This window comes from Canis lupus (assembly GCF_048164855.1).
Source record: "Canis lupus baileyi chromosome 27 unlocalized genomic scaffold, mCanLup2.hap1 SUPER_27_unloc_1, whole genome shotgun sequence".
In the NCBI taxonomy this organism is placed as follows: Eukaryota; Metazoa; Chordata; class Mammalia; order Carnivora; family Canidae; genus Canis; species Canis lupus.
The window spans coordinates 79881-96760 of NW_027326442.1; the positions used below are offsets into that span (position 1 = coordinate 79881).

A 16880-nucleotide genomic window follows, 5' to 3' on the forward strand; every position below is an offset into this window, starting at 1 on the left:
TACTATTACTAACTCTACTTTATAATCGGGAGGGGCGCCTCAGTTGGTTAGGACTCTGACTCTTGATTTTGGCTCAGGTCATGATCTCAGGGTCCTGGGATTGAGCCCCCATCTGGCTCTGAGTTCAATAGGGAGTCTTGTTTGAGATTCTTTCCCTCCCCTTCTGCCCCTCTCTTGGCTCACATGTGCTTACTCACTCCTCAAATAAATCAATCTTAAAAAATTCTAAATAAATAAATAAACAAACGGGAAAACCGAGACCCAAAGGGGTTAAGTAGTTTCTCTGAAGTTCACGCAGCTAGTAAGTGGCTTGGCTATGAACTGAAACCAGGAGGTCTGGCTGGAAAGCCTATGTTCCTAACATCATAATGCTATGTTGCTCACTCCAGCACTACCAACTCCCATTTTCCCACTTTCTTTATTCTATTTATAGTCCCCTCCCTGCTTCATTATTTTCATCCAAAGCCTATATTTCAAAATTAAATCTCTGGATTTTAGTAATTTTTAAAGATTTTAAAAAATTTTTATTCAGGAGAAACACACAGAGCGAGGCAGAGACACAGGCAGAAGAAGAAGTAGGTTCCCCATGGGGGGAGCCCAATGCGGGACTCCAAGATCACGCCCCAAGCTGAAGGCAGACACTCAACCACCCAGGCGTCCCTGGGTTTTAGTAATGTTAATTATTATCTAAATAAACCAATCTTAAAGTTCATAGCTTTAATTTAAAGATGATAATCTAAATACAAATCTCAACTAATTTGATACAAATCATAACAATAAAAGAGCGAGGAAACAAACAGGGGAAGCCTGGAGGTCTATTTATTATAAAGTTTTAATTATGCAGTTTTGTTGTGCATCCACCTCTTACAAAAGCAACTTAGGAAGTAAGATTTATGTAACATGCTTGGGACAACACAGAATACAAGCCCATCTAATCAGTAACATATGCAATGCATGCACAGGTATAATTTTTAAAAATCTTACAATTATAATACATTATGTAATTACAGAATTATAACTAAATAGGTTAAAGCTATGCACCCACTGGCATAGCAAAATGTTAAAGGTTACTTTGGGATTCTGGTAATTAAGTGTTTCTTTTACCTACTATTCTTTCTAGATTTCCAAACTGTCTCTCATGGTAACACACTACCTTCATTATCAGAGGTTTTGTTTGTTTGTTTGTTTGATTTATTTATTTATTTATTTATTTATTTATTTATTTATTTATTTATTTATTTATTTATTTATTTATGATAGTCACACAGAGAGAGAGAGAGAGAGAGGCGGAGACACAGGCAGAGGGAGAAGCAGGCTCCATGCACCGGGAGCCCGATGTGGGACTCGATCCCGGGTCTCCAGGATCGCGCCCCGGGCCAAAGGCAGGCGCCAAACCGCTGTGCCACCCAGGGATCCCCATTATCAGAGGTTTTAAAAGATAGTTCCTTCTATATTCAAAAGAAATTCAATTTTAAACCACCAAGTGTTTCTGAACTTTGACTCAGGTTAGTACATTAAACAAATTCAACAGCTAAGCTGACAACTATTAAAGCAAAACAAAAACAGACATACACACAAAACAGTAAAAGGTAGAAAAAGCTTAATTTCCGAAAGACTAGATGAAATATTGTGGTTTTAAATAATGCTTTCGAAAGACTAGATGAAATATGTTGGGCATGGAGCCTGAGCTCATGGCCTTGACTGAGATTAAGAGTCTCATGCCCTGGGATCCCTGGGTGGCGCAGCGGTTTGGCGCCTGCCTTTGGCCCGGGGCGCGATCCTGGAGACCGGGATCGAATCCCACGTCGGGCTCCCAGTGCATGGCGCCTGCATCTCCCTCTGCCTGTGTCTCTGCCCCTCTCTCTCTCTCTCTCTGTGTGTGTGACTATCATAAATAAATAAAAAAAAAAAAAAAAAAAAGAGTCTCATGCCCTACCAACTGAGCCAACCAGGCTCCCCTGGATGAAATGTTTTTAAATCATTAAAGAAAAGCCAGATCCATGTACTAACATGGAAAGACACTCAGACACAATTCTATTAACGGTGACCTTAAGTATAAAGGAATTTCACTTTTTAAATTGAATATTCCTAAAACTTTTGAATTTTTACCAAATAAATTAGCTGACATAGTAATTATTTATAGAAAGGAAATTTTAGGTAAAAATATAGATCTGTATGAAGATAAAGCTATGAAAGAACAAGTACTAAGATGTTGGATGTTGGCAAGTTGCTCTCTCTCTGGTTTCCTTTTTTATTTAAAAAAATTTTTTTTAAAGATTTTATTTATTTATTCATGAGACAGAGAGAGAGAGAGAGAGGCAGAGGCTCCATGCAGGGAGCCTGATGTGGGACTCGATCCCGGGGACTCCAGGATCACGCCCTGGGCTGAAGGTGGCGCTAAACCGCTGAGCCACTGGGGCTTCCCACTCTCTGGTTTCCTATTCTGATTTCTTCTTCCACTTTTAAGGACCCTTGTGATTATACTGGGCCCACTGAGATAGTGCACAACAATCTCCACCTTCTTAAAATCAGATGATAAGCAACCTTAATTCCTCTTTGCCATGTCACCTAATATATTCACAGATCCTGGGGATTAGGATGTGGACATCTTTGGGGATGTGGTCATTACTCTGCCTACCACAATTCTGTAATAAAGTTTTTAAAAACAGCCACCTATGAGAAAACAAAAAGCACAACCACCTAATATATTTAACAGATACATGCTAAATAGGCATAAAGGATAACTTAACTTAAAATTAAAGTTAACTTAAAATATAAAAGGGTAAAATGAAATCTATCATCTTTCTTTTATGGATGAATGCTCCTGCTATTTTATCTATGAAATCTTTGTCCAACCTAGGGTCATAAAGATTTTGTTCTGTCTTCCTGAAGTTTAATAGCTTTAGGCTATATTCCATTTTTAGGTTTTTATTGGGGGGAGGGGTGACATATAGAGATCTCCTGGTACCATCTGTTCAAGAGACTGATACAAGCAATAATGTTGACATATCTTGGGGCACCTGGGTGGCTCAGTTGGTTAAGCATCCAACTCTTGATTTTGGCTCAGGTCATGATCTCAGGGTCATGAGATCGAGCCCAGTGTGGAGTGTGCTTAAGATTCTCCCCGCCCCCCAAAAAGATTCTTTTTCCCTTTCCCTCTGCCCCTCCCTGTCCTGCACACATGCACACATATGTGCCTTCTCTCAAGAAATAAAGAAAGGAAAAAAGAAATATTGGTAACTCCCAAATGCATTACACTGAGTGGAAGAATCCAGACCTAAGAGGCTACATACTGCCTAATTAATTACAATTTCTATAACACACACACACAAAAAAAACCCAAAAAAAAACAATTTCTATAACATTCTGGAAAAGGCAAAACTATAAACAAAGAAATGAGATCAGGGATTGCCAGGGACTAAGGAAGAGAAATGGGTACAAGGAGCAACTTTTGGGGTGATGAAAATAATCCATATCTTGATTTTGGTGGCAGTTATGTGACTATATACATTTGTTAAAAGTCAAAGACCACACAATTAAAAAGGATGAATTTTACTCTCCATAAGTTATTCTTCAAAAAAACATGACCTGATAAATTATGCAATAACAAGATGAAAATAGTGTAATTTATGTTGCAGGCTCCCAAACTTTCTGAATCCTAAAAATGTGAACTTAATCCAAGTTAAAAAGTAGGTGAAGAGGATTAAGAGGTACAAACTTCCAGTTCTAAAGTAAGTGCGTCACAGGGACAAAAAGCATGGTATAGGAAATATAGTCAATATTGTAATGCTTTTATCGTGGTGAGCATTTCATAATGTATGTAATTATGGAATAACTATGCTGTATACCTGAAACTAATTTATTATTGTATGTCAAGTACAATTAAAAAAAACATAACAAAACTTTTTTGAAAGGGAGCAAAGAGGGGTGCCTGGCTGGCTCAGTGGGTAAAGCATGTGACCCGTGATCTCGAGATTCTAAGTTCTCACTCCACACGGGGTGGGGGCCGGGGGGGGAAGGCTTGCGCATGCATACTTGAAAAAAAAAAAAAAGGAAGAATAAAATAAGGGATGCCTGGGTGGCTCAGTTGTTTAAGTGTCTTGACTCTTGATTTCAGCTCAGGTCATGATCTCAGTCAGAGTTGTGGAACTGAGCCCCACATCAGGCTCCATGCTCAATGTGAATATGCTTTCCCTCCCTTTGTTCCTTTCCCTGCTCATGTGCGCACACACTCTCTCTCAAATATATAAATTAAAAAAAGTCTTAAAAAAATAATAAAATACGGGGCGCGCCTGGGTGGCTCAGTGGTTGAGCATCTGCCTTCGGCTCAGGTTGTGATACTGGTGTCCTGGGATTGAGTCCCACATCAGGCTCCATGCAGGGAGCCTGCTTCTTCCTCTGCGTCTCTCATGAATAAAATAAAATCTTGAAAAAATAAAAAATAAAAAGAAGTATCTGTCTTTGAACAATGTAAACAGATACAGGCTCCTCCTGAAAAACTGGAACTTAAAAAAAATAATTTAAAAATAAAAACAAATTTAAAAAATGAAAAGCAATGGGGTGCCCAGGTGGCTTAGTTGGCTAAGTGTGTGCCTACGGCTTAGATCATGATCCTGGGGTCCTGGGATCAAGCCCTGTGTCAGGCTCCCTGCTTAGCGGAGAGCCTGCTTCTCCCTCTCTCTCTGCCCTTCCCCACCCTACCCCTGACTCATGTGGGCACTCTCTCTCAAATAAATAAAATCTTTAAAAAACAAATAAATAAAAAAGCAAAGAAACTATAAAGTGGAAAACTATACAGTCATTCCTAGATTCCCATACCCTATGCCACTGTTTGAAAAATGAAAGAGGAGAAAACAGAGTGACCACTAAATAAGGCATTATCCAACAGGCTAACTTTTCAAGCTAGTGACCTAACAATTTAACCAGTAAAACACACAAGCAAATAAACAGCTAAATCTAAGAAAAATTATCAATAAAATAACATTTACCTTTCGAGTCAGCATTTGGGAACAGCCTGTTCCATGGCACCTTATTTTTGTGTGGAAGAGAAAGCAAGTAGTTTCTAGCTTTTAAATTTATTATACAGTTCAGGTCTTCCTGTGATGGGGATCCAAGAATACCTATCAGATAAAATAATTAGCTGTTAATTATCCAGACCCAGGTAGACTGACCACACACTATTGGCTTCAGGGCACAATGGACCCTAATAGCTGTTTTCTCACCATCTCCCCATGCTTACCTTTCTTAACAAGTTTTTACAGGATCCTTAACATTTCGAATCAAGCAAGATTACAAACTCATAGGTTAAGAGGTTAAAGAGTTGTCAAAACTACTCTTAGTTTCATGAAGTGACTCTTAACATAAACTGTGGCAGGTGAACTAAGTAAATCTAGCCTCTACAATGTTTGGTAACCTTACCCAAAATGTGGTTCAGCTGGTCGAGATAATGCTTCCCCGGGAAGATGGGCCTGTTGGACAGCATCTCTGCCAGAATGCAGCCTACAGACCAAATATCAATGGACTTGGTATAGCCCTGTAGTGGGAAGGGAGAAGAGATTCAGAATGATATATAATGTTACAGAACACAGTGAGATCGCCCTACATGACAGGTACATGGCTGATAGCAATTTTACCTTCTCCATTGGCTCTATAAGTCAGAAATAAGACTGTGCGCAGAATAAATAATTTGGCTTTCTTATAAGTTGTTGGACAACCAAGATTACTTGATTTTATTTCTCTTTTCAAGGTTGACTGATATGGGTAGTCCAGGTAGCTCAGCGGTTTAGCGCTGCCTTCAGCCCAAGGCGTGATCCTGGAGACCTGGGATCAAGTCCCACGTCAGGCTCCCTGCATGGAGCCTGCTTCTACCTCTGCCTGTATCTCTGCCTCTCTCTCTCCTCTCTGTGTTTCTCATGAATAAATAAAATCTTTTTAAAAAAAGTTTACTCACTTATTATTAAATGAGAATTTCCGAAGTATACCTCATTCCTTTTCTCAAATGATTTGAGAGAAAGAATCCTTATAAGCTGAAGATGGAAAAAGCAATAACATCCCTTGCTTTAGGACATCTGTGGCCCACTTATTCATTTTGAAAACGTGGAACCAACTCAAAAGAAGCAGCACTGCTATACTTCCAGAATATCTTTGCCCATTTTGCAAATCATTTCCAAAAAGATCAGGCTGAAAACCCTTGATCTTGGGGGTGGGGGTACACGGGACAATGATACACAGTGCCCAGGGTGTGCTGGCTCCATTACAGTTTACCAATCCATATTTCCTATCTTTTATTTCTATTCAATTTTCAGGTATGATTTTTTTCTTTTAAAGGACTTCTGTGAAAAGACTTGGAATAATTATCTAAATCATACAACAGTGTAAAAAAAGATAGCTCTCCAAGGAGGGTAAGTTAAGTTGAATTTTATGGAAAATGTTAGGTGATAAATAGTAATAGTGATAATACGAATAGAGGAAAAAAATTCAGCCAAATATTAAAGTTTAGAGAAACATAGTAAAAAAAATTCTGAAAATCAAACACAGAATGATCAGATCTGCAACTATGATAAAATGGGGTTTAATTTCAAGATAATTATTCCCAAAATTCTTGTAATCCAAAATAACTTTTGTTTTGAGCCAAAACTAAATAAAGAGGGACATTTAAAACACACACACAAAATAACTAAAAGGAACCAGGGCTCCCTGGAGAAATGGCTGCTCCAAGTCTGGGACAGGGAAAAGTACTATGAGCATCTAGTGCCAAAAAGTAAAGTAGCGCTCAACATTAGTGGGGACATGTCAAAGTGGCTCCTATTAGAAAGTCTGGGACAATGTCAACATCAAATACAGAATGGTAGCTATGGAACTGAAGCCACTGAATAAGATAACCAGGAGTTAATTAAGTGGAGAGAACTAAAACAAAGAAGGAATGATAGAGGTACAAAATCATCAATGCATGGTAAAAAGTAGTGGTTGAAAGTATAATGAAGAAGATAACTTACACAATCTTTTTTTTAATTTTTATTTATTTATGATAGTCACACAGAGAGAGAGGCAGAGACATAGGCAGAGGGAGAAGCAGGCTCCATGCACCGGGAGCCCGACGTGGGATTCGATCCCGGGTCTCCAGGATCGCGCCCTGGGCCAAAGGGAGGTGCTAAACCGCTGCGCCACCCCGGGATCCCTAACTTACACAATCTTAAAGTACTTCCTCACAAATTCCTACTCACCTAATAACAATTATTACCATAATTAACCATAATGATCACCATTACATGGCAGAGAATCAAAGGACACCATTTAACCAAAGTATCAACATGTTGTTCACCAATACAGACATAAACCAGCTATACCTCTTGACAGCATACTGAGAATAAAACATTGTTTTGTGGTACTCATGCCCAGAACACATGACACAAAATTGAGGTGCATTCTACAAAACAGCCACCTGTACCCTTCAAAAGGATCAAGGTCAAGAAAGGCCGAGGAATTATTTCAGATAATTCCTGTGCGAGCCTGGAGCAGGGAGAGAAAAGCTATAAAGATTATTGGGACAATACTTAAAATCTGAATATAAATGATGCATTAGACGTTGGATCAGTATTAAATTTCCCACTTTTCCTGCAAGCTGAAAATTCTATGAAAATAAAATGTTACAAATACAGCATGCTAGCCTGCCAAAATGGGGATATGAGTATAAAGATGATAATGGACAGCACATATTTCATGAGTCCGTAATAAATGTTTTTTTGTTTGTTTGTTTGTTTAAAGCTGGGATGGGTACCTGGGTGGCTCAGATGGACTCCTGGTTTTGGCTCAGGTCATGATCAAGCCTTGCACTGAGCTCCCCACTCAGCAGGGAGTCTGCTTCCTCTCTCCCTCTCCCCACACCCAGCTTGTGTACTCTTTCTAAAACGACTAAATCTTTTTTTTTTTTTAAAGATTTATTTATTTATTCATTCAGAGAGAGTGAGAGAGAGGCAGAGACACAACAGGCAGAGGGAGAAGCAGGCCCCAAGCAGGAAGCCCGACGTGGGACTCAATCCCGGGTCTCCAGGATCACACCCCAGGCTGCAGGCGGCGCTAAACTGCTGCACCACCAGGGCTGCCCCTAAAACGACTAAATCTTAAACAAACAAACAAAGGTGGGAGACAGGAAGAGAAAAGAGAAAAAAAAGGAAGCTCTTCACAGAATAGCAGCGAATTAATGTAGAATGAATACATTTGGAAAATTCCCAATATAAGTGATAGGGGCAAGGGGTCATTGAGGGTTTAAACTGCTGAGAAACAGAAGCTGCTCCATATATGTGGTTCTAAGAATCCATGGGGTTCCTGCCAGAAGATTGTGACCTAAACCTAATCATAAGGAACTGATCTGTACTCTGCAAAGCATTCAATGTCATGAAGAAGACAGGAAGGGCGGGAGGACTGTTCTAGACTGAGCACAATGCATGAAACGTGATTAGATCACAGACTGAAAATAAAACAAACAGCTGTAAAGAACTTCTGGGCGGGATAACTAGGTTGTCACTGAATTAATGCTTACTGTCTCAATGCGCTAAGGGTACTACAGGTGTGGGGAAAGAACACCCCTCTGCCTTTAATGAGTATCAGTATGGCCCCAAGGGTCTAGGAGTAAAGTGGTATTTTATGTTGGTGAAGTGTCAGAAGGTTTGGCCAAAGGGAAGAGAGGAGGAGGCAGGGAGGGAGGCAGAGATAGCCACTGAAGGAGTAGTAAGATGTTAATAGCTTGTTAAACCTAGGGAAGGAAAAAAAAAAAAAAAAAAAAAAAACAAACTAGGGAAGGAGTGTATGGGTGTTCACTGTACTCTCAATTTTTCTATAGGTTTGAAAATGTTCTAAATTAATAAGAAAAAAATTAATACGGTGCTAGGAGTAACATTCTCAGGCTAGAGGTGCTGTAAATAAACGAATTTCCCATTCAGTTTTCATCAGTTAACTTTACAAGCAGGAGGCACTGGGCATCTTATAAAACACAGAGGCCATCCTTTTGGGTTACTTCCCCCCAGAAGGTGAAGACAGTGGAGTCGCCTCAAACTGTATTGGAGGCTGCAGGGCCACAAAGGCACCAGGGTAAAAAGCCCACTGCCAGCTCTCCGTTACAACCACCAGCACCACGCACACACGCAAATTCTTCTGGTTTGGAATGGCTGTCACATGGCCAGTCCAAAGAAAGAACCTGCTATTTGGGACTATGTGTAATACAGAATTATGAGAATCAACATGGCATTTTCTTCTTTGAAACATCTGTTACACTACATCCTTCTTTATAATGAAATTTATTTTAATGGAATTTTACTTTTATAACTAAACTAAACAAATGTTTATCTAGAATAACTAACTGCTTTTTTTTTTTTTTAACTAACTGCTTTAAACAAATTCCACTTCCTCATAAAATAACTTAGTGTTCATCTCAAGCTTTTCTATTTATAAAGGATGAAGAAAGAGAGTGAAGCTCATGGGCTAATGGATTCCCTTAAAGCTTCTTAGGTCAATTTCTGGTTCCTAGATCTGAGACACAAGGCCCAATGCCAGTTTTATTGCTTTTCTTCATATATATTCACATTACATTAACAGTAGATGGCGCTGAAGAAGATGTGACCCTGGAGCTGGACCCAGGCAACAGGAAGCTCCTTACCCACTCCCCTGTCCTTGAACATACAGTCTGACCACTGCTTCCACAATGGGAGCCATTTTCAAGGATGTAGCCTAGAAAGAATAGGTATTTTGGAGGCCATCTGGACAGTATATGTGACTGAGCCCAGTTAAGGCCTCTATGTATACTTTTAAGGTCTGGCAGGTGAATACAGAAATTGACTGACTTTGCGGTTGCCCAAGACAAGCTTTGTAATAAGTATGTATTAAAATATGTAAAAAGGGCCACCCGGGTGGCTCAGCAGTTGGGCGCCTGCCTTCAGCTCGGATCCTGGATTGAGTCCCACATCGGGCTCCCTGGAGGGAGCCTGCTTCTCCTTCTGCCTGTGTCTCTGTCTCTCTCTGTGTATCTCTCATGAATAATAAATAAATCTTAAAAAAAAGATGTAAAAAAATTTATGTGCTAAAACTGCTTCTACCAATCTGGACCATGCTGCCTCTTCAGTTTCTCCTTGTCCACTTGGTATTGGGGGTACTTGGCAAACCAACAGATGGAATTAAGTGCAAATTTTGAGATATTAGGGATGCCCGGGTAGCTCAGCGGTGGAGCGTCTGCCTTCAGTTCAGCATGATCCCAGATTCTCAGGATCGAGTCCCACATCAGGTTCCTCGCAGGAAGCCTGCTTCTCCCTCTGCCTGTGTCTCTGCCTCTCTCATGAATACATAAATAAAATCTAAAAAAAATTTTTTGAGGGATCCCTGGGTGGCGCAGCGGTTTGGCGCCTGCCTTTGGCCCAGGGCGCGATCCTGGAGACCCGGGATCGAATCCCACGTCGGGCTCCCGGTGCATGGAGCCTGCTTCTCCCTCTGCCTGTGTCTCTGCCTCATTCTCTCTCTCTCTCTGTGACAATCACAAAGAAATAAAAATTAAAAAAAAAAAAATTTTTTTTGAGATATTATAGAAGTATGTGGAGTTCATGCTTTTTCAAATTTGATACTTCACTTATATACTATTTGCAAATGATATATTAAAAAAACTGACTTCGGGACGACTGCGTGGCTCAGAGGTTAAATGCCTGCCTTCCACCCAGGGCATGGTCCTGGAGTCCTGGGATCGAGTCTCGCATTGGTCGCCCCGCATGGTGCCTGCTTCTCCTTCTGCCTGTGTCTCTGCCTGTCTCTCATGAATGAATAAAATCTTAAAACAAAACAAAACAAAACAAAACAAAACAAAACAAAAAAAAACAAACTGACTTCAACTAGTTTGTCCAAAATAAACTTTGGAAAGAAAAAAAAATACTGAATCTCTCTTAAAAAAAAAAAAAAAAAAATAGGGCAGCCCAGGTGGCGCAGCGGTTTAGCGCTGCCTGCAGCCTAGGGCGTGATCCTGGAGACCCTGGATCGAGTCCCACGTCAGGCTCTCTGCATGGAGCCTGCTTCTCCCTCTGCCTGTGTCTCTGCCTCTCTCTCTCTCTCTCTGTGTGTGTCTCTATGAATAAATAAATAATCTTAAAAAAGAAAAAGAAGAAGAAGAATAAATAAATAAATAAATAAATAAATAAATAAATAAATAAGGCAGCCCAGGTGGCTCAGTGGTTTAGCGCTGCCTTCAGCTCAAGGCGTGATTCTGGAGGCCCAGGATCCAGTCCCACGTCGGGCTCCCTGCCTGAAGTCTGCCTGTGTGCGTGTGTGTGTGTGTGTGTGTGTGTGTGTGTCTGTCTGTCTCTCTCATGAATAAATAAAAAATCTTAAAAAAAAATCCTTGTGTACTTTTCTTTAAAAAAATATATTTATTTATTTGGCAGAGAGAGAGAGAGAGAGCGAGCACAAGTAGGCATAGGAGCAGAGGCAGAGGAAGAAGCAGGCTCCCCACTGAGCAGGGAGTCCACTGCAGGCTCTTGACCTGGGATCATGACCTGAGGTGAAGGCAGATACTTTTACCAACTGAGTCACCCAGGTGCCCCCAAAATACTGAATCTCAATCTCCACAGCAGCCCTCAATGTGTGCCACCTGGCTCATAAACCTAACAAAGATGTCATACTTCACTTTTTCTTGCCTTTATAAATTTATTCAATCATTTCTTATAACCAAGGCACAGATATTGTTAGAAATGATTGTCTTCCACCTGTATGCACTCTCCATAGACACTTTCAGATGCAGAGGTGCATTTGGAAGCAGGACCACCACATAATTTTGAAAGAACCCATAGTAGTTCCTGTTCTTTCCACACCTATGTTTTCTTCAAACTACAGTACAATTTTGCTGAAGAGACATTCTTCATTATCAGATAAATCTGACCTTTATAGAATAGTCCTGGCCCACCTTCAGAAAAATATGCACTTGGGATAACCTATAACAAGCCCAGCCTGTACTCAGCTGTGGCAGCAGAGATTGTAAAAGCTGCCGTAAGAAAGACTTCAGAAGAGCGAACCAACAGCCAGGACACAGACCATTTGTTTTAACAGTGACCAGACAGGCATACCCCCCAATTCTACAACACATCACCATTACTGCAGTGGAGGTAAAGAGGCCAAAACCCAGGGCCTGGAAGGTTCATGCTGGAGATTAAGCATGGTTCTGGCCACACAGGCCAAGCCTCAACCTAGGTAGACACAGACTTACTGAGAGGGAGACTTAGCAACACAGAGCCACAGTTCTTTTGCTTCTTGGTTTTCTTTTTATGCAAACCTTACCTTGGAATTCAACATAATTTCTGGAGCCCTGTACCAACGTGTGGCTACATACTCCGTCAGGAACCCTGTGTGATCATGATCCGGATCTGCAACACGGGCCAAGCCAAAGTCACAGATCTAGAAGAGAAAAAAAAAAAGGGACACCTCAGAGACTGTAATGAAATTAGTACCTCAGACTTACTTCCTGTCCTCCACCAGATTCATAAATGCAGGTACCTCCAAAGATTCTTCCCACTTCCTTCCCTTCCATGCAATCTATTCCCAAAGCCTTAGAAGAGGTTTCATATACTAAAGATGAAATTTTTTAAGGTAAATATCCAGACTCTAATTTTTGCTGACTCATAGAAGTGCCTGCTGGCTATCCATACTTTGGTGCTACTCCAACACATATAAAATTTAAATATAATACACAGTTGACTCTTGAAGAACATGGGTTTAAACTATGTAAGTCTGCTCAAATGTAGATTTTTTAAAAAAAGATTTTATTTATTTATTCGTAGAGAGACACACACAGAGAGAAAGACAGAGACATAGGCAGAGCGAGAAGCAGGGCTCCATGCAGAGAGCCTGATGTGGGACTCGATCCTGGGTCTCCAGGATCATGCCCTGAACTGAAGGCGGTGCTAAACCGCTGAGCCACCCAGGCTAATTTTTTTTTTTTTCAATAAATATCTGGAGGGACGCCTGGGTGGCTCAGTGTCCTTCAAGACCACATGCTGCCACCAAGCTACCTTCCCGATCTCATGTCTCCCACTACCTTCTCTGCCCACATCTATTCTTACTGACTCCAGACTACACCTGCTTTTATAACCTAACTGTACAATGACCTCTCCACTGAGTGCCCTAGCCATACCATTCCTTTACCCTAAACCCAGCTTGAAAGTTACCCCTTCTGAGAGGTATCCCAGCAATCAACAATATCCCCCAAGAACTGGTTGCTCACTTTTCTTTCTTTTCTTTAATTTAAAGATTTTGTTTATTTATTCAGAGACACAGGCAGAGGGAGAAGCAGGCTCCCTACAGGAAGCCCGACGTGGGACTCAATCCACGGTCTCCAGGATCACAGCCAGGCTGCAGGCGGCGCCAAACCGCTGCGCCACCAGGGCTGCCTGATTGCTTACTTTTCTAAACTCCTCTAATACTTTGTTAGACGCTTATTAAAGTACATCCCACAATCCATGATAGTTAGCTGTCCATATGCCCATCTCCCCAGCTAAAAGAGTATCAAGTCCCTAAAAAAGGCAACACTTGATTGACTTGTTATTCCTATGTGTGACACACATGGTGGGCACTTGACGTTTGGTGAACAAATGCCTTACTTTACATGTTTATAGGAAGCACAACTGGGGTGGATTAATTGGCACAGACCCTGGTACTGACCACTTTTTACAATATCTGAATTATTGATAATCTTTTTTTTTAAATTATTGATAATCTTAAAAAATAAAAGTGAAGGACACCTGAGTGGCTCAGTGGTTGAGCATCTGCCTTCGGCTCGGGACATGATCCTAGGGTCCTGGGATTGAGTCACAAGGAGCCTGCTTCTCTCTCTATGTCTCTGCCTCTCTCTGTGTCTCTCTCATGAATAAATAAAATCTCCAAAAAAAAAAAAAAAATCAGAGTATAGAATTACCGGGATTAAAACCTTACTTTAAATAATCGTTAAAAAAAAAAAAAATCGGGGATCCCTGGGTGGCGCAGCGGTTTGGCGCCTGCCTTTGGCCCAGGGCGTGATCCTGGAGACCCGGGATCGAATCCCACGTCGGGCTCCCGGTGCATGGAGCCTGCTTCTCCCTCTGCCTGTGTCTCTGCCTCTCTCTCTCTCTCTCACTCTCTCTGTGACTATCATAAATAAATAAAAATTTTAAAAAAATCGTTAGTAAAATTACAGCTTTCAAAAGTGGCAATACTGAGGAAGGAAAAATTAAAAACTGGAATTCCTAGTTTTCCTTTGCTAGGAAAGATGACATAACCTATCATACTGAATTCTGCAATACATCTATTTCCTTAAGATTAAAACTAAATGTGAAATTGCTCTTCCTCTTCCCCTCCCTATGAGAAATCTAGTCCAAAGGCCCTTAAGAAGAAAAAACAAAAAACAAACAAAAAAAGGCCCTTAAGAGGGAGATCATATGACATAAGGATCTCTGTGGGATTGGGAGAACTGCAGCAGCCCATGGGGGTATGAGACACCCAAGTGGAGGTAAGAGGGAGCTCCAGAGCAGGACGTAGACGTAGTCTATGTGTGAGGTGAAGCGAAAATTCATGGGGAGGCAGTGGCAGCCCACCTAGGGTCTGAGAGTCTGAGTGAAGAGAGCAGAGGATCCGTGGATTCTATGCTGTAAACCACATATTTCATTGAAGTTGCAAATGGTGGTTTTTTCTAGTTTTATTATTTGTTCGCATTTATTAGCTGGCATTCTAAAAAGATTAAGAGCCATTGTTCATCAACTGGAGCTGTTTATCCTGATGCACAAATCCTAATGGAAAGATAGGAAAGACATTTCATCCCTTTCTTTTATAGTGATCAATTTTCAAAATACTGAGTTGGTGTACCATGTTTTATATTTGTATCTACCACATCTAGCAAAGGACATAGAACCAGCAGGTTCTCAAAAAGTCATTGGTTACAATTTTAAAAATAAAGAGGGAGATGTAGAGTTCTGACTTCTAAAAGATTTTACCACTCTATTCACGGTTATCAATGAAAAGCTCCTATGATTAAAAACATACAAAACAGTAACATCACAACACTGAAGGCTAGCTAAACTTTTATGGCATTGTCCATTGTGGACAAGCAGGATATGGTACAAGAAACATAAAATGACCTCCAGCACTCCTACCTGGCTATTTTACAGCCTGTGTAAACTCAGATTTTCATTAAACAAAGGAAACCCCAAAGACTGGTTTCATTTCCCATTTTCCAGTCTTCTTTCCCAGGCACACTGAAAACCACAACCACTGTGATCCTAGCACCCTTGGGACTCCAACTGGGATTTCTGTGGGCTGTCTAGCAAACATTAAGGACACAAACTGCTAGAGACCTCATTTCCCTGGTAGTTCCACTAGTTCCACTAGAAATATGCTAGCAGAATCTCCAAATAGGATCTGTAACTCTTGTGTTTCTATGGCCCTGAGAAATAAAATGGGAGTCTCCAAGAGGGGCTCGGCTCCCAGAAGGGTTCTAAGAGGTCAACATCTACTTGTCTCAGAGCTTCAGATAACAAGTGCAAAGCATGTTTAATGAAACGAGAGAAATCTTACTGGTGCTGACCCTGACTAGTATGAGAGTCAAAAAGTTAACAGTTTAAAATACTAATAACAGCTGATATCCCAAGGGCTCAAGACTAAGAAATAGTTCAGTAACACAGAAGCCAATGGAAAAAGAAAGAAATGACAGGACTGTCTACTTGAAAATTCAAAAAAACCCTAAATAATAAGAGGTAAGATCACAGGCTACAATTTTCCAGGCACAAAGGCCTGTGGTACAGGTATCATGGTCACCCCCAAGCAGTGAAGACGTGATAGATATACAGTGACTTCAGAGGGCAAGCAGGGAAAGACCCTTTTCCCCACTGGTGCTCTCTCAACCATCATATATACACCTGAACTGCCACTATACCCTGACCTGCCTTTCGGACATGTTCACCATGACAAATCAGGGATGACATACCATACTCATCTTTACAATGAGATTCTCTCAATATTTATATGCCCATTGAATGAAGCATGCCCCATATGTATATTTCAAAATGTGGGTGAATTGTACTGCTGTAAATATCTAAATTATCCTATTGTGTTTCTGAGTCTGTTATACTGAGTTTTGAAAACAATACTTGGATTGTGCAGATGGCCAACAACACAGATATATCAAATATCAACGTGGGTGTAAATTTTGGTGAGTAAGAATAAAATGGCCCTAGGTAAAGACAAGCCCAGAAACAGAGAATAGACAACAAAGTAGCCTGGTTCTATTTGTTTTCTTCTTAAGGATGAGCATTTTCAAACAAAAGTTAAGAGTCAACTTTCCCCCAAAATATTACATACTGGAAATACTGATTGATAATGTCTCTCCAATCGGGCAGCCCGGGTGGCTCAGCAGTTTATCGCTTTCTTCAGTCCAGGGAGTGATCCCAGAGACCTGGGATCAAGTCCCTTGTCAGGCTCCCTGCATGGAGCCTGCTTCTCCCTCTGCCTGTGTCTCTGCCTCTCTCTCTCTCTCTGAATAAATAAAATCTTAAAAAAAAAAAAAAAAAAAAAAAAAGATAATGTCTCTCTAAAAACAAAAAGCAATCTGTCATAACAGAGTTATGGTAAAAAGAAGAGAAAATAGAAAAAAATTAGGAGACACAAAAATACCTAATTTTTCCAGAAAATCATGAAGAGCCAATGAAGTGTGGCCATTCCTACAAGCAGTTATATTCGTTTTGTGCCTCCCTGGCTTTTAGTTGCAGATTGGTGGGACAGGATCTGTTTACACCCTCATGTAAGACATGAATCTAACTCTGTAGGATCCCAAGAGGTGACAGAGTCTAACCTGTGTGTAATGTAAGAAGATACCTACCTTTTACCACATC

The 16880-nt window shown here is 40.7% G+C and overlaps 1 protein-coding gene across 1 annotated transcript in view; it reads right to left on the reverse strand.

Moving 5' to 3' along the window:
* Positions 1-16880, reverse strand: part of MAPK1 (mitogen-activated protein kinase 1) — a 119033-nt gene that overhangs the window by 18375 nt on the left and 83778 nt on the right. Inside the window, exons 4-6 of the mRNA XM_072819101.1 lie at positions 12304-12420; positions 5419-5533; positions 4989-5120 (exon numbers count right to left, since the gene is read on the reverse strand). Coding sequence (XP_072675202.1) covers positions 4989-5120; positions 5419-5533; positions 12304-12420 — 364 coding nt within the window. The remainder of the gene's footprint in view (positions 1-4988; positions 5121-5418; positions 5534-12303; positions 12421-16880) is intronic.